Source organism: Emydura macquarii, unplaced genomic scaffold (assembly GCF_026122565.2).
Source record: "Emydura macquarii macquarii isolate MOO-44397 ecotype Brisbane River unplaced genomic scaffold, CSIRO-AGI_Emac_v2 contig_1790, whole genome shotgun sequence".
Lineage (NCBI taxonomy): Eukaryota > Metazoa > Chordata > Testudines > Chelidae > Emydura > Emydura macquarii.
In genome coordinates, this window is record NW_027131927.1 from 20,417,618 (window position 1) to 20,438,763 (window position 21,146).

At 44.0% G+C, this 21,146-nt stretch overlaps 1 protein-coding gene across 1 annotated transcript; it reads right to left on the reverse strand.

Moving 5' to 3' along the window:
* Positions 1 to 9,512: 9,512 nt before the first annotated feature.
* PAQR3 (progestin and adipoQ receptor family member 3) lies at positions 9,513 to 19,973 on the reverse strand. Its single transcript, XM_067557086.1, has 7 exons — positions 19,182 to 19,973; positions 18,065 to 18,336; positions 17,780 to 17,942; positions 15,804 to 15,959; positions 14,419 to 14,616; positions 12,800 to 12,890; positions 9,513 to 10,033 (listed from the first exon to the last, which is right to left on the reverse strand). The coding sequence occupies exons 2-7, from the start codon at positions 18,247 to 18,249 to the stop codon at positions 9,891 to 9,893; spliced, it is 936 nt and encodes a 311-aa protein (XP_067413187.1). The 5' UTR covers positions 18,250 to 18,336; positions 19,182 to 19,973; the 3' UTR covers positions 9,513 to 9,890.
* Positions 19,974 to 21,146: the final 1,173 nt, after the last annotated feature.

Sequence of the window (21,146 nt, forward strand, 5' to 3'; positions counted from 1 at the left end):
AGCAAGGGCCTCCTAGGAGATTGGACAACCAGCGGAGGCACTTTTGATGGTGCGCCCGAGGGTGGCGCCCTGACTGTTCTCCTGGATCCATCCCACCCCTTTTTGAACTGTCTAGTGCCCTTCCAGTCCGAGTGGGCCAAAATTACTTTGGAACATTGGGTCCTTGGGATAGTCTCTTGGGGCTCTGCCCCCCAAACAACTCCCCCCTACATCCCTCTTCAGGGACCCCTCTCATGAGCAACTCCTCTTGCAGGAAGTGGACACCCTCCTCAACATAGGAGCGGTGGAAATGGTCCCTCAAGACAGAAGGGGAGAGGGGTTCTATTCGAGGTATTTCCTCATCCCCAAGGCAAAAGGGGGTCTAAGGCCCATATTAGACTTGCGTCGTCTAAACAAATATATCAAGAGACTCAAATTTCGCACCGTCTCCGTAGCTTCCATAATCCCTTCCTTGGATCCAGGAGACTGGTATGCCGCCCTCTATCTCAAGGATGCATACTTTCATATAGCTATCCTCCCAGCCACAGGCGCTTTCTTCGCTTCATGGTGGCTGGCTCTCACTACCACTTCACAGCCTTGCCCTTTGGCCTCTCTTCGGCCCCAAGGGTGTTTACCAAGTGCATGGTGGTAATGGCTGCCCACCTGAGACGAAAGGGTGTGCAAATTTTTCCTTACCTGGATGATTGGCTAATCAGAGGCAGCGTGACCCTCACCTGCTCCACGTGCCACAGGCTGGGGCTACTCATAAACGAACAGAAGTCCACACTAACCCCAGTGCAACACATAGAGTTCATTGGGACTACCCTGGACACTTCCCAGGCCAGAGCTTTCCTGCCCCAGCCATGCTTCGAGGAGATGGTCTCCATCATCTCCCAGCTGCACTGATGCCCCACGACAACAGCCAGGCATTGCCTGCAGCTGTTAGATCATATGGCAGTCTGCACTTAACGTGGTGAGACTTGCTTGTCATGCTCAGATTGCTTCAAGCATGACTAGCCTCTGTATATGTACCGAGCAGACACCCACTGGACTGGGTGGATCACAGTTCCCCTGCCTGTCCTAGCCTCCCTAGACTGATGGCGGACTCCGCGGGCAATGCTGAAGTGCATTCTGTTCGAGGAACTAGTCCGATCGGTCACCCTAATTTCCGACGCTTCGGACATAGGATGGTGGGGGGCCCACATCAGCACCAACCTAGGCACTCGGGGGGGGGGGGGGGAGGGGTCTGGTTGAGGGAGGAGAGGAGCCTATACATCAATGTGAAAGAGCTCAGGGCCATTTACCTAGCATGCAAGGTGTTCCTCTGATTCCTGACAGGCAGGTTGGTGCAGCTGCTGACGGACAACACCGCAGCCATGTTCTACGTAAACAGGCAGGGGGGAGTGTGTTCCTTAGCCCTCTGCAAGGAAGCTATCTGTCTGTGCGACTTTGCTGTGAGCCATGATTTCCACTTGACGACTTCTCACCATCCAGGAGTGAGGAACGACAAGGCGGATCACCTCAGCAGGTCATTTCTATCCCGCCACGACAGGTCGTTACACCCAGAGATGGCGTCTATGATCTTCCGGAAGTGGGGTGTTCCTCAACTGGACCTGTTCGCATCGGCCTGGAACAAGAAGTGTCCATGGTTCTCCTCTCTCTGGGGTTGAGAGACTGGGTTGATTTCTGATGCGTTCCTCATGGACTGGACGGGGAACCTCATGTAAACGTTCCCGCCCATTCTGCTTCTGCTCAGGGTCCTGCTGAAAATAAAGAGGGGCAGAGAGCGGACATTATACTAATTGCTTTAGCCTGGCTGAGACAGCACTGGTTCAGCATGCTGCTGGACCTCTTGATCGCGGCCCCCCGGAGTTCCCAAGACGGCCCGACCTTCTGTCCCAGGACCATGGTCGCCTGTTACACCTGGACCTGGACTCCCTGCACCTCATGGTGTGGAGGCTCTGTGGCTGATGGAGGGGGAGAGAGCCTGCTCGGTGCAGGTCCAACAAGTCCTGCTTGGCAGCAGGAAACCTTCTATGCAGGTCATGTATCGGGCTAAGTGGAGATGGTTTACCTGTTGGGAGGAGTCCCCGGGTATCCCGTCCAGCCTCTCGCCTATACAGGCAATTCTGGAGTATCTGCTCCAGCTAACACTCCAGGGGCTGGTGCTGGCCTCATTGAAGGTTCACCTGGCGGCTATTTCGGCCTTCCAGAGGGGAGATCGCTGTTCTCCCACCTCATGTTGGTCAGGTTCTTCGAGGGGGTGGAGAGGCTTTATCTGCAGGACCGTGACTCGGTGCCTCCCTGGGATCTCAACCTGGTCCTCTTGAGACTCACAGGACCTCCCTTTGAACCCGTGGCTTCATGCCCTTTGATCATGCTTTTATGGAAGGTAGCCTTCCTGGTGGCCATTACCTCAGCTAGGAGGGTCTCTGAGATTAGGGCGCTGACCTCAGAGCCCGCTTATACAGTGTTTTATAAAGACAAGGTTCAGTTGAGGCCGCATCCTCCCTTTCTGCCCAAGGTGGTTTCCCAATTTCATTATAATCAGATATTTTTCTCCATGTGTTTTTTCCCAAACCTCACGGTTTGGAGGAGGAGAGGAGGTGGCACTCGCTGGATGTGAGACGAGCCCTGGCCTTCTACATTGAGTGTACAAAGCCGTTCTGATCGACACAGCTCTTCGTCGCAGTGGCTGACTAGATGAAAGGCTCACCTGTCTCCACCCAGCACATCTCCTCGTGGATTGTGTCATGCATCAAGCTCTGCTATGAGCAGGTGAGGGTGCCACTCCTGGGAACCATCACAGCGCCTCAACCAGAGCTCAAGCCTCATCTACAGCCTTCCTGGAGAGAGTGCCCATGCAAGACATCTGCAAAGTCGCCACCTGGTCATTGGTGCATATCTTCACGTCCCACTACGCCATCGTCCAGCATGCAAGAGAGGATGCGGGATTTGGCAAAGACGTGCTGAGGCAGCTCACGGGTAACTCCTACCCACCTCCAAAGGTATTGCTTGTTAGTCACCTATAGTAGAATGGACATGAGCAAGCACTCAAAGAAGAAACAAGGTTACTTACCAGTAACTGCTGTTCTTCGAGATGTGTTGCTCATGTCCATTCCACAACCCACCCCGTCCCTCCTGCCGGAGTTGGAAGAAAGAAGGGACTGAGAGGGCTTAGGGCCGGCAGCGCCTCATATACTGCGGCATGTGCGTGGGGCTCCAGTGGGTGCTGGAGCCAGCCCTAAGGGGTCTGCTAAGGGAAAAAAAGTTCCAGGTAACCGTGCACGGAGACATGCACATACCTATAGTGGAATGGACATAAGCAACACATCTCGAAGAACGGTAGTTACTGGTAAGTAACCTTGGTTTTTTTTTGGTCTGTGGAATGCACCCTTAATCATCTTATATTAGTTAATGTGATAATTCTTTGTTTGTTTGTTACATTTCTATTGTTTTTAGTAACTAATTTATATGCAGATTCATTTAGTTTATCTAGTGTAATAGGGACCAAGTCATTTATAACGTAAGCTGTTTTTGTACTGATTTTTCCCAATTCTTCAGCACAAATATACCTGCTTTTAGCTGTTTTTGCATAGATACATTTTTACTTCCTTAATATGTTAATTACTAGTTTTTCATAATAAATAGAGCTGTTGACTGCTGAAATAGATGCTCAGTTTTCTATGAGCAGATATATTGCTCTCCCCCACTAAGGAATTGAGTTTTTGCAAAAGAGTTTAACAGAAAATAGTATAAAAATTAAAGGAAAATGTTCTTGTACCATCCTCCTCAATCAGTAATGTGGGTATGTAGTTACTTAAGTGTTCTGTGTTTTCCTGTATCATCCTTTCAGGTCAGGAATATGCTTATTTGGTTAACTGATATTCTGACAAGGCTGACATTGGTTCATACTAATAGCCATGCTTGGGGCACCAGCAAGGTCTAGAGCTGAATCCAAGAGGTTTTCAATCAGTTCTTTCAGATAGTTGGCCTCCCTTCAGGTGACCTGTTTGCAAATCATATGAACACAAAAGCTGAAATACTTCCAAGAGGAGACAGATGCCTTACTGCACAGTTGGCCACAGGTCCTACTTTATGCATTTCCCTCCCTTCCAATACTGGGGGAAGGTGGATCAGAAAATAAGACGAGAACAAACAGTGGCAATTCTTTTAATTCCTCATTGGTCAAGGAGACCTTGGTTCTCTGACCTGGTAAGAGCTGAAACTGGAACCCCCATTCTAACTTCCATGGAGACCGGATGTCCTTTAGCAAGATTTTCAGAATCACTCATCTGGAGGTAAGTGGGAGCACAGGAGGCATGGCCCAAGTGCATGGAGCCAAAATGCCAAACTACTTCTGTGAAGCTTGAGAAGGAGGAGAGCAGTCCGTGCATCCAGAATTGTGGGCAATGGTGCTAGCAGAAAGAAATTATCAGTAAGAAGTTTTCTGTTCTCTTGCTGTCATCCTTCTTTTCCAATTGAGATGCCAATTCAACCCACAACAAATAGTGGCTCATTATTATAGATTGCTTAGTGGTAATACACTCATACAACCATAATGTTTTTAGAACACTCAGCTCCTTTGGTCTTGTTGGAAGTAGTTGACAGCTGGGATTGGAAGTGAAAAGAAACAGTATCTCTTTTTTCAGCATTTCACATGAACATCAGATTCAGCCTCCCGTCCCCTGAATCACTGCAGTTACTGTTTTAGGGTGTGATCAAATCACTTTTGCTTGGTCCAAGAGACCGTTAGGAATTACTGGAATGGGGGAAGGGGGTGTGGGAGGCATGAAAGGGGGAGAAGACAACCTGGAAAGTTTATGTGGGAGCCAAGAATCAAAATTTGGGAGGTGTCCATAAAGGGGAGTGGCCAGAGCTCTTATGGCCCAAACAAGACCTTGTCTACTCTGGAGCAAACGACCTGAATGCTGTAGTAAGAAGACTGAGTTCATCAGCGCTTTGGTGTAGCAGACTGGAAAATTTGTGATACTTTCATTTAAATATTTTATTTTTAAAAATGAGGTGTTCATGTGAAAAAGAGAAGGCCATGAGAATAGTATATTTGTCATTCATTTTGAAATTAAGTTCAATTTTAGATTCTCTCTGCATATTTTCAGTTTTCAAGATGTCCAATGCCTGGCAAAGCCCACCTGTGTTGTAGAAAGTGGCAGGGGAGAAGCTGGAGGTTTTGGCACTGGGGGAGTAGCATCCATTTCACTTTAATGAGATATGGCACTTGTGTATAATAATAAGTGAATCACTAGGTCTTACGTACACATTCAGTAAATCCAAATTTATTTACAGCTTAGGTATTTACATAATACACATTTAGTCATGCAGCTTGATAAATTGCACTCCATGTAATTGGAAAACCCCATGACTTTGTTTCCTTATCCAGTGGTTGAAAAGTGTTACAATAGTTATATAAAGATAAATTAGTTTTAAAAAATGAACTAGCACACTAAAGAAATCAAAATACAGCCATCAACACAGACAATCACAGTTTGTTTAAATTTTACATGAAGTTTGTTAGACCAGGCTTTTTTCATTTGCAAGTTTCTAGTCAGGCTTCAATAGTAATTATTTGTGCACTTTGAACTTGCTTTGCCCACAGTTTAAAAAAAAAAAAAAAAAAAGTCAGGTGTTCACACTGAAAGGCTCAGAGGTTTGGGAGGTAATTCAACAGTGTTGTTACTAAATGCTAACAAAAGTCATTTTGAAACTAACTTCTTTTAGAACTCAAACTCTGCATGGTTAGATTGGTCAACAATCTACAACTTTACAATAAATACATACTCAAACATACTAGTACAAAAGTTACAGTGCCCAGCATTCTCAGTCACAAGCATAAATAAGTGTTCAAAGGCTTTACAATAGAGCCACATCTGCTGTAATAAGTCACCATCTCCACCTATGTGTCCATTGCCAAAGGCCTTCTTTGAACTTCAGAGTTGTCCTTTCCTTGTTCCTCTGTTACCAAACAATTCTATTGTACAAGCATTAAATAACATACTTAGCTACGTGAAGCTAAGAGCAAAATAAAACAATTAAGGGGGAAAAATCCTCTCAGAGGACTTTGTTCATTCACTTTCCTTCTATTACCCCCTGCCATCCCACCCCCGGCTTTGATGGGAGTCCATATAGAGGAAAGGCTTATGCTAGTTAGTGTATGTTGCACAGCTTTAGGCGTTCCAGCCTGGGCTATTGGTTATATCTCTTTTTACCCCAATGACTGATAATGCACCTTTTCTCTGGACAAGGTGGTTGACTTCAAGGCCACTATCAGTAGTTTTAAGAGTGGGTGCTACGGGATGATCAAGAAAAGTTGTTGGCAATACAGCGCTGGCATTTTCAGAGGCCATACATCAGACATTAGGCTAAATGTTTCTATTGATTCTAAGCATGACATTAGATAGTCATTCCCCTAGCAGGTTCTTCAACATAATTGTAAAGGAAACAGATGCCTGTCACAGGGCCATCTCCTTTATAACAGCATCCCATCCAGACTGAAGTAACATACTACTGTGTTGGGGAGGACATGATTACAACTGTGCTTCCCTGACAAGTAATACATAGGTCAGTCTCATGTTGGACTGTCACTGTGTTGTAATCCTATCTGCCTACATACTGGTAATTGGTGTAGAAGAAACCTAAAAGGAAAAACACTGATTCTAACATTTATCACATTAGTCAGCAGCATTTAATGCAACTGTTCAAATGAATGTAAACACAAACAATTACCCTCCAGAAGCTATTTAAGAATTTGATTCCATTCAAAAACAAGAGTTTCCAACCCTGTTTTAGAGATCATATACATTCAAGTTTATATAGTAAAATAAAAAAAGCCTTTTAATCCCTGCAACAGACCAACACAACTATTCAGGAGTGCAAGGTATCTTGTTGGCATGTAGAAATACAGACACTTTCCATATTTATATGTAAATTATTTAAGTTTTCAAGGCAAAATAAATTTAATATAAACTGCAATTTTTAAAACAAGGATTCAGAGTGGGAGAGACTAATCTAAAGGCAAATATTGTCTCCTTTTATTAACTGTAGAAAATGTATGGCAGCAGCCATGTTTAAATAAGATAGACTGCAGAGTGCTAATACATTGTGATTATCTGTTTATATTAATCAGAAGGCCAAATATCTTTAAATCTGCATTATTTTAGTGGACAGTTACTTTGGATTTTTTAATATAAGGCCAATTTATGGTATAAATTTCTGCAATGTCTGTTTTTTAAATGTGATGCTACAGTCTACTGACCACAAATGGATTATAAATTTAAGCCTACAATTGTTGGATAGTCTTAATATATTTCAGGGTAAAATTTCAAAAGCACTGAAGTCACGTAAGTGCTTGAGAGCAACCTGGAAACTCAACAGCACAAATTAGTGACACTGTCCATTTCAACTGAATAATTAACTTTAAAGTTACTGATGATGAAATGGAGTGGAGGAGAGCATCCATTTTGATCATCCAAAAAGAAAAAAAACTTTCTGTAAAAATTTAAGAATCCCTTGAATTTAGATTTATATACAACAGAAATGGTGTAGGATGAACACAACAACTAGAGAGAAGATAGGAGCTTTAGAAGCATGCTGTTTAGGACAAGTTTCTTCAGTTTACTCTTTAATGGAGTCTGAAAGTGAAGTCCAAATCAAGGAGAGTCATCTGATGCCCACCAAGAGTCCACAACGCTGCCATTCATGTTTTGTCAGTCAGAAAGAATGTAATGATTCATCTCCTGTTTTTACTTGGCCTGATTACATCATCTCACTATAGGAAGACCTGCACAGTTGTTCTATGCTTCTTTGCAGAATATACAGTGGTTGAGGTGAATATTAGTCCGTTGAAGACCTAAGCAGTAGTTGTGGTAAAAAACCTGATGCTATGCCATCCCAGCAAGTGGAAACACAGGCTGGTCTACACTGAGTGGCAAATTCGGCAGCAGTTGACCGGAGTTACGAAAACCACGTAGAGTAGCTTGCGTAATTTGCTGACTTCCTAAGTTCTGTTCTACACGCCATCTCCACTAACTGCGCTGATGGGAAATGTGCACCCGTCAACGCAGCGCTATGCTTTTTCTGGAGGTGGTTTTAATAAATCAACTTCCAGATCGATTGAGCATGTCTTCACTGCTGGTTAATCAAACTCGATAAATCAATCTGATGGTGGTGAATTTGCCGCTGTCAGCGTAGACATAGCCACAGTCCGGAAGGTAAAAGAGAGCAGTTGCCTCAGTGCATGGCTTTGGAATTCAGCATGCACCTAAGGACTAAACATTCGTAGTCAGAACTTCTGTTGCAGTAAGAGAACTTTGAAAGACAGTGAGAGACAAATTTCGTCAGACTACAGACACATCAACTGTCTACACTTTTTTACAAAAAGATGGAGCAATATGGGGGGAATTAACAAAATGGAATGAAAAGAAGGGTGTCAGTGATAGCACAAAACTGATAAGTTAGTCTCAGATATACCATGGGCTATGTCTTCCATCCTCTCTCTCTGAGTAGCACTTTACTCCACACACATCCTCACTGATTTCAGAGTGGCTATTGAAGGAGTAAGATATTACTCAGTGTGAGTAAGAAATGCCCATTGTTAAATAAAATTACTGTTTCTTCACAAAGAAACTTCATGTCTGACAGCTGGGCTTTCTTCATGTAGAGAAATTTCATGTCAGACTGCAGGGTCAGAAATGCAAAGCTAGTATCTCTACATCTAAAATTCCAATGGCAATATCTAGCATTAGAGTCAGGGTGAGCAAGTATTGTAGAAAGAGTTCTAGTATAGACAGTGCACTCAAATGCCCTGTCCTATACCCATTTTACTAATTTAAGTGCAATTATAGATAGATTACAGGTAGGGACAATTCACCCATGTCCCAGAGGACACTGAAATGTTTTCTATTTATAGTTTTCACTGGTTAGCTATACCCTTCTAGCACTTTATTTTAAGGTACCTTTGCCAATTTTGTACTTTCTACATTTGAAAACCACTGATGAATCCCCTCTGCTTTGACTAGATCTGCATTTAGCATGGCTATATTTGCTTACTTGCAGCATCAACAGAATTACATAATGCCAGAGCATATCTGTGCTTTGTGTAGCAGCACTGGTAGATGTAAAGGCAAGGGGACCAAAATTTGCTGTTGTTTGTTAGAGGAGAAAGCAGAAAGAGTGGGTTTGTTGTTATAAGTTTGTAGAAAAATAAGGAAGAGGGAATTTAGTGAAAAAAATGTAATAAATTCTGAGGTATTACGAAACAGCTGGTTTATCAAAATTATAGCCTGAATTTTTACTAGTAAAAATATGCAGGACTTTTCCTATCAGACTGTAAATCAAAGTTTGAATCTTAGCAGGAATTAGCATCCCTATAGGATATGAGGAATAGATCTGAATCTCCTCTGGCTTATCCTAGTTTAATAGCAGTGTAACTCCACTGACTATAATGGAGTCTGTCCCAATGTATACTGCTGTAAACAAGCAGATAATCTGGATGGAATGTGTGTGTGTGTGTGTGTGTGTGTGTATATATATGTATGTGTGTGTGTATATATATATATATATATATATTCCATCGTGGAGTTTGGTCTTAGTTTCCCCTATGCCTACATATACAAATGATGTTCGCACACCCACCCACACTAGCTCTGCAGTTTTGCCTGGAGCATCTTAAACGGCATTCAGCTGGGTCTAATAGAATATTCTATATAAAGTCCTGAAGTGATCCATCTTTCATGTATACAAAGCACTACTCAGTGGTTCCGTTCTGGAGAATTAGCACAAATAAGAAAAGAAGGCAAACTCAACCTTGTGACAAAGGTTCAAAGCAAGATTATCAAGCCCCACACCCACTGTATCATCAGATCTCCATGCATATAAGACTACTACACCTTCATTCATAAATCTGTACTGTAGTCAGGACAGGGCTTGCTGTGTCTATATTGCATGATATACACTGTAGATTGATGCCACCAATACAACATTAGTACTGCAAGGATATGCCATACTTGGTGACTAGAGCCGAGGTAGTTTAATTGTCCTGTTGGAAAAAGCAAAGAGATTGTCTACATTATAACAACATAATTGCAGTAGCAACTCTACCCTGGAGCCTGAAGCCCTCATATATTTGAATAACTTCTGATAAACATGCATGCATTGAGGGGAAAGTACTGCAGATCTCTGGGGCAGCTTTAAATGGAAAATATATGCAAGTACATTAAATGGATGCTCAGATTACATACTTGCAGGCCCATGGGACCACTTAAGCATTCAAGGGTTTGTGTATGAGTGATTTTAGTTTCTGGTGCAAACACTTAGTGGAGAAACATTGCAGGAGCCAGTTTACATCAGCACCTGAATCTACACTATGTGTTTGTATCATTGCAGCTACATGGGTGGCTATAATTCCCAGTGCACGCAGGAAATTGCCACATATGTACAGATACACAATACACATGGGCATGCTGTGTATTTAAGGAAACAAAGGAACACATCTAATTGGAAAATCTGGACCTGACTGGCATTTAATACCCAGAACTACTTAAGTTAGTGAAGTGAGCTAACTGAACCCCAATGATTTAGCCCAAGGACTAGAAAAGCAAAGTGGATGCTCACTAGGTACCAGTCTCCTCAAAGGTCCAATTCAATTCCCATGGAAACTAATAAGGTCCTTTCACCAACTTTAATTAAAAAGTTATAGTGGATCCTAGTACTCAATACAATACTACAGCATGGAAGTTACCATTGGTACAATTGTTTTCCAAAGGTGCATCTTTATTGCAAGTGGTTAACTTTCTATGAATCAGAATTTTCTTTCCTTTTATATAACAGTGGTATTGTTCTCTGCAATAACTACCACATATTCCCTTTAATGAAATGATGTGCCATTTGGCCACACACAAGATCTTTTCTGTGTCAGTGGACCTCTTTGTAAAAATCCACATTATCCCCCTTTAAATCTCCCTTCCTGTGATGCCTCCAAAAAACTTGATGTTGAATAGACAGCTGATGTGCTGTGACTGTTGCTCAGTATGCTAATTATAATTCTTACTATTATCATGTGCTCCTTCCATCTGCTAGTTACAGCCACCCATTTCTGGTTATATACTTAGATAGTCTGCTCTTTGGGGGTAGGAACCTACTTTCCATTATTTATGTGCAGTATCTGGCACAACTGAACTCCAATTCTGATTGGGGATTGTGATGGAGTATGTACCCCACATAGGTAATGAAAGAGTTAGCTGGAGACAGGCAGCAATTAGTGCACTTGGTTGCACCTGGATGATGGGCCAGGCCCAAGTGAAGATGAAGCACATCTGGGTGAAAAGCATAAAGGGAGGAAATCCTGATGAGAAGGAAAAAGCTCTGCAGCCCCTCTGGTTGCTAGAGAGTGAAGGAAAGGCCTAGAGAGGGGCAGATATACAGCACACTGGGGAGCTGTGAGAAAGGGCCTGAAGGAATGCCAAAGTACGAAGTCCAGTAAGGCAGCTGAGGGAGCAGACCATAGCTGCTTGCCACAAGATCTCTGAACTAGAACCAGAGATGGAGGACCGGGTTCCCCTACCGGTCCACCAGGAAAGGTGGTGTGGAAACATCCTGACATAAAAGGGAGAAGGACTATTACTTGGAGCCAAGCCTCCGGAAAAAAAGTCCTGGGACACGTCGCTCTGCACAAGAGCAGGAGAACCACCTTGCAGAGCCTGCGAAGGGGTGAAGAGTTGTCTGAATTTATTGGATTCTTTGCCTACACTGAAAGGGGTGAGACTGAATGTAACCGGGCCAAGGAATCAAGAGCCAAGTCAGACCATCTCAGAGCCAGAGAGGCTATCGGCAGGGAGCACTAGAAGAGGAAAGCCTGCTACGCCACGCCTAGCCACAGGGAGTGCACCAATGGTGAGTCTACTCAGCACTCACTTAGGTGCTACATCAATCAGTTATGGGACATACTTGTACCCCACTGTTTTATATAGTAAATGTAGTTTACCTATAGGTGTAATTTGACATTTTTGCCTCAAAGATCAGAGCAGCCAGTGCACATTAACCCTTTGATTGTGTCCTAGCTTAGTACCAATACTCATGCTAGTTAGAAAACACTATAACCCAACAGCTTTTTACCCCTACAGAGCACTGTTGCATCTGATGAAGTGGTTTGCAGCCCATGAAAGCTTATGCCCGTAGAAATTTGTTAGTCTTTAAGGTGCTACAGGATTCTCGGTTTTTTTGCTGTTTACAGAGTACTATTTATCAAAGGATGTCAAAACACTTCATGGACACAGGTAATAATTATTCCCCTTTTAGAACTGGGCAAAATGATAGCAAGGCTACTTCATTTATCATATTGTTCTATTGTGTCCTACCACTGCAGCACAGATTTTCAGCTCCCTAAGATTCATAATATTGTCATAGGTTGATCAACTGCTGACCATCTATGGCAATACCAAGGAAGTACAGGCAAGGATCAAAGCTCCTTTGGAGGTTAAATTGAGACCGTTGGGATACTGATGCTTTTACATGATTTATTATTTGTATTCTTTCTACTTTTATACAAGTGTTACTGGAATTTTTTTCCCTTAACATGTCTTGCCACTAGATTATGATATAGCTGAATTCCTGCAGGCTCAGAGAAGCTACTAGCATGTGTGCAGCAAATGCGCACAGACCGCACATATACAACACAGATGTGGCTGCTTAATGTAGGGTGTATTCACTCTTGTTTGTTAATGAAAATTCAGAATTCATCAGGGATTCTAGAAGAGCATCTAAGAAAAATATAACCACATAAGTACAACTCAAAAGATATTTATACCTGGGAAGTATCTTTCTGGAACTTTGGAAATGTAAAAGAGAAAAGCTACAGCAGCGATCAAGTACATCACAATTACCCGGGGAGCAAACTCCTGCAAAAGAAAATGAAGTTTTAATACTTAGTATTGAATATTATGAGGTAGAAGTTCATGATCTGTCTAGCAAACTCACTGCAAAGCTTAATCTTAACTTTATTTACACGAATGTTGAAGACTTCAAATCTGTAGCAAGTATCAAAACCTGAGACATAAGAGGTTAAAGCTTATCCCCACCTTGATGCTTCAAAACAAACCCCACTGTTTTCTCTGTGCAAAGGTGAAATTCTACACTAAGATGCCCTCTTTTTACTACATTCACACTGTGCATAAGAACAGATTTCCTTACACTGGTCCCTACAACCTTAAATTGAAGAATTTTCATCAGTAAGAATGCATTTAAAAGTCTTGACTAATGAATAAAAGTTGGATCACTCAATGCCACAAGTTCCTTTTGCAGTTGGGACTACAGTAAAAGGAAGTGTATGAGGAGGAGAAACATTACTAAATCAACTTAGAATTTTTTACCTGTGAGGCATAATTTACCACACATGATCTCACAAAGCTACTAAACACCATATGTTAAAAAGGGATGAAACTGTTCAGTGGAAAGCAACGTACATATTCACTTTTTTTAAAGTCCCCATTAACACAGTATCTTGCTGCCAAAAACAAAGCTTTCTATTTTTAGATGTACTGGAATAAGATCAGTAAAATGGACTTATGCAGTAAAATACTTGGAATACCCAGGCAATAATACTTTAGACAAAAAAACCATCTCTTTTTTGGTCTACTTACTAGCAGTAAGTACGGGCCTAGTGTAATGTCCATTGAAGTGCCAGTATAAGAACCTCCACAGATTAGCATCCTGGTAGGTTCTCATCCCTGTCTAGTTCATTATATAACTGCAACAACTCTCATTTTACCCTAAGACAGATATATATTTCCCTCTTTTAACATTCCATAATCCTTGCTTTTCAGAGTTGGGTAACCTTTAACAGCCTACTTTCCTAGCCTATTTGTTCATATTTTACAACATTACTAATGTTATAATCTGTGGCTTGCTTAAAAGGCAAAGTTATGTGTGTGCGCGTATAAGGCTCATTTCTGGCTTTGCCACAAACTCCAAGTAAGGTGTTCTGCCCCAGAAGCGAACAAGAGTCAGAATCTGGCCCCTACCTTCCCCACTTTATTTCAGGGGGGTGACGGCAAGAGAGAATTTGCACCAGTGCTACCTGACAGAGACTACTACTCCCCACTACGCTGCCTTGACTGGGTACACCCCACCCAGCGGAAGGCAAGCAATACACTGACCCCGCACAGGTTGCTTTGTGTCCCACAGGCGTGTATCTAAAGTCACAGTTGTGCCCTATATTTTTTTTCTTTTCACAAGGCAGGTTTCAATAGTATGTTGTTCTGTAAAACACTTTAGACATTTTGTTGTTAGCTTTACACCCTGAGCTTAATATTTGAAGTTCTGCATTAGGTAAATCCAGTTAAAAGTTGGATTTCTTAACCAGGCTTTTCTTCCAAAATTGGGAAGCAAGCTAAAAAACAGTGAAACCTTTTCTGCTTCTAGGCTTACCTGCACAATAGATGCACCAACTCCTCCATTGAGCCAAACCCAGTGGATAGTAGGAATGACTCCATATCCAGACACAGAGCAAAAAATGACAGAGCGCAGTCTATGCCACTGTTGAGTGAGGTAGCTGGGATGAATCTGAGCAAAGAATACTGCAAGGATCATAGCAAGCACAGTGATCAAGTATACCTGACGCCAGTACTGGAAAAAGGAGAAAAGAAAATAAGTTTATGTGTTTTTTCTTCTTTGGGTGGGTGTGAAGATAATTAACACCCTTGGCAAAAAATGTACAAAGTTAAATAGAAATCAAACATAGAGAAGGTGGTTTCTTTTTCCACACACTTTTCACTATATACAAAATTGCTTAATAAGTTACTGCATTCCCTAAAGTAAGTTCGTTTGCTCCTGCACCAGTTTGATTGGTTAGAATTGGTTCTACTGCCAGATTCAGATGCTTTACATATATTCTTGTATTACCAATGCAGTAAACTACCAAGTCATAAAAGCCTACCAGGGATAAGACAACGTAAGGTTTTGGTGGGAAACCACTTCTCCCTTCCCAACACACACACATACACAGGGTGAAGAGAAGGCAGACTGTGGACCATCCTAATCACCACTATTTCTGAAAAGTCCCTTCAAAGCAGTAATTTTCCCTAAAGTCCTGCCTGTGTTAAACTTATCTGTTTATATAAACTAGAAAGCCCAGCAACCACTCCTCTCCTAACTTCTCAGCTATTCCCCTTTCTTTTCTCTTGGCTAATCCTATCTCCTGTCCTCCCCATCCTTAAATTCTTCCATCCTTCTGGTTCCTCGCCTGTTCCAAACCACTGGTTCTTTTTAACAAAGTGATTTTGGCATTAGCTGATGAGCTGCAAAAAAAAAACAAACCAAAAAAAAAAACCAGTGCCTTCGGTGGGCAGCTGCTCTCCAGGATGCCTCCAACAACCCAAACTTATTTCCAGTAAGAACCAGCAATTTCGGGAAGGTAGGAAACCAACCTTGTTTTTGCCAAATGTAAGCCAGTCAATAGGTTCAAGTAACATGGATCAGCTAGCAGGGCAGTAATGTTGAATTACTTTGATCATGTCTGAGCCAACTTGATGTGTTCAACAATTCTGGAAGCAATAAAACCCAGGTTTTAAGGATCTTCTACAACAGATCAGAGATCAAAATCCAATTAATCTATCACTTTTTATAGGAAAGGTATACTAATATTTGAAAGGACTCCAACTTAACATCACTACTCCGTTCACTACACTATTCTGCACTCCTCATATGTTGTGCAACTAAACTCTTGCCTGAGGCATGAGACACTACCAGGGTGAGGCAATACAGGTCAGCTATGAAGTGTTCACTTTATTGCATAAAAAGCACATAAAACTTACATTATTACAGTAAAATGCGTAAAACACCCCTGATACGTAGCAGCCCAGGATACCAACGGAAATTCCTGCATAATCTAATGCCATCCATCGACGACTAGTCTTCTCTGAGCGATGACAGCAGAAAAGATGATATCCTACCGAGCAAAGCATACACACCTACACAAATATTCAAACAAATCCATGTTAATTTCTTCAAAGCCTATTTTACAGCAACATGAAGTCAAAGCAAAAAAAGGATTAGTCTCAGTCTAAAAAGTTGTCAGCACAGACTTAACCTTCAGATGCTGTTATATATTTCACTCGGCTACCAGGTGTCAGGAAATCATGCTTTTCTAGCTAGCAAAGAAACAGTCAGCTGAAACGAAACTAAGCTACTCAGAGAAGGATCAACAGAAGTTAAGGGAAAAATCCTGCCTAGTCTTGGTGGGCACAAAAGGCCTGATTGGCAGTGCAACCAATGAGATTTTGAAGAGAGGGAGCAGGAACATATGCAAGTCAATAGGGGGAGTTTGCACACTGAAGAGCATAGCTCTGCAGGAACTCCATGTACTTTAGTGCAGAGAGGAGGTTTGGGTGTGCACCTACTGGATCCACTGGCCAAACCATCACATGCAAAGATGAAGCATGAAAGAGGTGGGCCCACACAACTGGGGTATCCAGCTTTAATGCCATTCTACAAATCGGAGAGAGAGGACTCCATCACCCCAGATCTCTCCAGTGTACAGTTCACTTATGCTATATGCTGGGACCAGGATTGTTCATTGTTTATTCCTTTTAAAAAAAAATTTGAAGAAGAGAGAGGGATAGTACTTCCTACATGGTCTGAAAAATTTACCAGTCACCTACTACATGGAGATGTCTACATGAAGGGAATTACTAACAGGGTAAATGGACAGCACCCTTCCTAATCACCCAGTTCAAACCCTAGCTAATAGGGTAGCACTTTCTTGCTCTTCCTCGCCCATTTAGGGAGTCCATATTTTGTAAGGACTTTGGCGGATAGGTGACTGATGCATTTGAAGCTGCTGGGTAGGAAAAGGTGGTGGTATCTTTCTCTGAAACCCCTCAATCCACACAACCTTCCTTTGGGCTCGTGACAAAAAATATCTTTCTTCTACCCCTAAGAGGATGGAGTCTCTGCCTTTGCCCATGTGATATAACAGAGTGAAATTAACTAGAATCTGACTAGTTTCAGTGGTGCTGATCTCACTACTAGGACAGTGTTTGCCAAACTAAATCTGCATGTATCATCAATGTGGCCCTTATGTGTAACCTGACAAATGAAATATTGGGAACTAAGCAGTGGAGGATTAGGGATCCCTGGTAGGATCTCTCTCAGTGCAACAACTGTTGAAAATTTTAATTTACCAAAATGCTTTGTAATGGAAACAGTAAAACTGACAACATTCCTGTATACTTTACTGTTACTACAGCAACTTGATAGGTGCTTCCTTCCCTCCACATATTAGCTACTGATCAGTGCAAAGAGTTTGTTAAATTTCTCAAATTTGAACACCCCCCTCAAATGGCCAGAGGCTCAAAAATTCCGATATGCCACTCTGACTGCTGCTCATAACACCATGCCCACATACTACACCTGGCTAATTAGGTAAAAAATAAATGGGTAACTATACTTCTTAATCAAACAACCACGTTTTAAATCCAGACTCTTTTCCCTAGACTGCTTGAAATCAAATGCCGGTCTGCCACATTGTATAGGCAAGCACTACCACTAAACCCTTGTGTGGATATATTTTGAAGTATAGGTGATAAAACCACTGAAGGTTTAATACTTTCTCTCAAAGACTGGCTTTTTAGAGACTAATTTTTTACCCGAAACCCAGATGTACTGATAGTTTGATAGCTCTGCCAAGTCTACCACTAAACACAATCCTGAAAATGATGAAAAATGACAGACAAGTATTTAAAAAAAAACTCAAGTGAAAGTTTCAAAACTAGTTGATGAAAGGACTTACTTGAAAGCAGAAGAGGCAAATAGAACAGATAACAAAGTCTTCTCTAGAGGCACTCGCCGAAGGTAATACAGAAGTCATGTCATATATGCCCAAAGTGAAGAAAAGGAAAAAGCCCAGTAAGTGACTCCAGATGTTTACTGTCTCATTGGATAAAATGAACAGGCTGAAACAAACAATAGCAGATATTCAGAAACTGGTTTGTGGAACTGCTAAGCATGTAAACCTTCAAAGAGATTTAGCAAAATCATGGATCTTGCTTTTAATATCTCAATCCACTTACATTACCTTTTCAAACACAGCCTTGAAGGCAGATAAGCCCTGTAGCCATCTGTAATATAAGGATTGTCTTTAAGGAACACTGGAATTTGCTCATAGGTATACAAGCGGATTCCTCGGGGTACCAGAACAGGCCAGTACTGGTAACTTCCTAGTTCGATGTAATGGGCGCTTTTCAAAAGCTTCTGATGCATGATGGTAAAGTCACAGCCAACAGCTAAGGGAAGACTGAATCGAATATCTAGTTATGCTCCAGGCATCTGATCTCTACTACTGTAGGCCTGAAAAACAAAACAAAATTTGCTAGATCATGTACATAAACTTATGTCACAGGTAGAAAGAAACAAGTCAGCTCACCTCAAAATTTGGCAGCTTAAACAATGATGCCATTCTGTAGTAAGGATTGCCCAGTTTTGAAGCAATTTCCCTCCCTGTATTATTGTCTGTTCAACCCTAGGCACAATATTCTCACCAACTGCCTTTACAGAATGAGTGGGAAGACTCACGAGCACAAAAGAGTGGGCACAGACTCACACCTCCAGCTACACTGTCTGCCAAATGCTCTGTCAAGTGTGTGTCTATGCACAGGGAGCAGGTAAAGCACAAGGCACAACCCTCCAGTTGAAAAGGAACCAACTCCAAACCAAGCCCTGGTCCCAATTCAGCCCTAGGCTAGTCACTCAAACTTGGACACAGAGGGCTGGCTCCCTGGGTCGGTCCTGGCATTGGTGTAAGCCCAGAGCTGTGACCCACAATACAGGGGGCGACTGGGCTGGTGACATTCTCTAGCGCAGCACAAATGGCGAGGCCAATGGGAGGCACGATCCCGTCGCTCCCCGCCCTTGCTCCTCGCGTGGACGCCTGTGTCGCTGCGCTGTTCAACCCAGCTCAGGCCCCACCCCAGAGGTGGCTGCATGGGAGCGGCCGATGCTCCCCCATTTTACTTTATTTACACAGACAGTAAAGAGGCTTGAGGGCCCCTGATCTCGGGGCCCTGCTACAGCTGCCCCGCCCCCCATCGCCCTCTCTTCAGCTCTGCGCGCAGGGATCACGGGGGGCACAGGACCCCGCCCAGATACCCCCGTCCGGCCTAGCGGGGCCCGAGGAGCAGGGATCCGCTACTCACCGGCCGCGGCCGGGCCCCCCCGCACATCTCGGAGGAGGAGGAGGGCGAGGGCGTGTCTCCCCACGCCGGCTCCTCGCTGACCACAGGGAGGAACCAGCCGCTTCCTCCTCTGGTTCCAGCCCCGCTCTGCTCAGGCAGCTGCCACGACCCGCCAGGCCAAGCCAGACTCAGAGCCAGCAGGCGGAGGGCCGCGCGGATGTCGCACTTACTGCGTGACGCGCCACGGGGAAGGACCCCACGTGCTCGCGCCCCTCCCACCCGCCGCGGGCGCCCAACCCTATGCGGAACGAGAGAGGGTCGCAAGTTTGTGACATAGCGACTGACGCGGCAGGGGCGCGGGCAGCGTGAAGGCGGCGGTTGGTTCGGTTCGGTGCGGGCTGAGCGAGCAGCGGCGGGGGGGATTCGAGCGCTGATGACGTCTCACAGCCCGTTCCCACAGCAGAGAGCGGAGACCAGCCCCAGCGGCGGAGCCTCGGCTCCCCTCCCCCAGCCCTGCCTGCGCCGCTCTCCCTGGGCCCCAGCGCCACGGCCGCGTTCGAGGGGCATCGCCGCCCACGCGAGCCTTGGCGGGGAGGGGGCGCCTCGCCTCGCCTCGCCTGGGCGCCCTGCTCCAGCCAGCACAGCAGGGCCCGGTGTGTGGGAAGGGAGAGGCCGCCTGGCCCAGGCATCCTTCTCCGCCACCCCACCCCACACCTTCCCCTCCAGCTGCTCCCGGGCCCCTACCTTCAGGGACTTGGGGGGCTGCTGAACGGGGTAGCTGGGGCGTCCGGGTGCGTCTGTCGGGCCGCTGTGGGGCGGGTTTTGGGATCGCTGGGGAGAGGTGCTGGGGGTTGTGATGGGGGGAGGGGGGTGATGTCTAGTGCAGCTGGCTGAGAACACGGCGGGAATCTCAGGCCAATACTCACCCGGTGTCTCTTGCTTCCCTTGTGCTCCTTTCATCCATCCAGTGACAAGGGAAGCCGAGAGGCGGCCTTTGTGGGTGGGTGTCCAGGAGGAGGGGCAGCTGTAGGCATCCCTCAAGCAGTTATGCTAGATGTGTGAAAAATCCAGCCAGGTTTGCAGGTGCAGGGAGGTATAACAGGAAATTGTGATACAATAGCGCGTTTACATAGTCAGGCACACAAGTGTACCTTTCTTCAAAACGTGCTGCTGGGCCTGCAAAGCTTTTGAATGTTTACATTTGTGTAAGGAGTTTTTCTCATGGCAGTGGCACCACAGTGGGCTTCAGACCTGCCAGTATAAAGGTTTTTAAGACCATATTGAATCCTCTGATTCAATTAATACTGGTGTGTGATAAAGGGACTCACAGGATCTTGGCCTAGGAATCAGGTCTCTTCCACTTCCCCAAATTCTGTAGTGGTGGGCTGTAGGTTTTGCTTTGTATTTCTTTAGGAAGCTTATTATTAACTGGCAGCCTTTTTCCGTCTAGTACTGACAATAATCTTTTGATTAAGAGAGTGGTTAATTTTAGTTTCTTGTGTTGTTTACAAGCTCCTTGTTTAAAGTTCGAACAGAGTTACAGATTTGATACTTTAGCACAGTGGTTCTTAACCTTTCCAAACTACTGTACCCCTGAAGCCTGAGTCCCACCCCCACGGGGCTGAGGCATGTAACTTAGTTTCATGGCGCCCCTGTGGCTCCAGGCAATTGCCTTTCTTGCCACCCCCAATACCAGCTCTGCACTTGTGACCCCTCTAAACCCCCAGGTTGAGAAACACTGCTTTAGCACATTTAAAAACAAATTTTTATAAAAAATAAATACAAGATTACCTGACTCCTCCATTAAAACTACAGTGATCCTTTCTCTTACCAGTCATTTACTGTAGACATCACACTGTGGTGTTTAGTTGAGAAAATATTTTATTTAACAGAAAAATGGTTTATCCACCCTCCTGCAAACACTCAACATGTAAGTGCTGTAGCAGTTTTACAAACATGAGTAATGAGACTTCAATACAGACCAAG

What these genes read in the sequence shown, in the direction of transcription:
- PAQR3 (XM_067557086.1), bottom strand. Translation starts at nt 18,249, where the DNA reads ATGCATCAGAAGCTTTTGAAAAGCGCCCATTACATCGAACTAGGAAGT. An exon ending in TTTGCCTCTTCTGCTTTCAA is followed by an intron (nt 15,960 to 17,779) that starts GTAAGTCCTTTC and finishes ATATTTGTGTAG; the next exon opens with GTGTGTATGCTTTGCTCGGT. An exon ending in TTGGTGCATCTATTGTGCAG is followed by an intron (nt 12,891 to 14,418) that starts GTAAGCCTAGAA and finishes TTTCTTTTGCAG; the next exon opens with GAGTTTGCTCCCCGGGTAAT.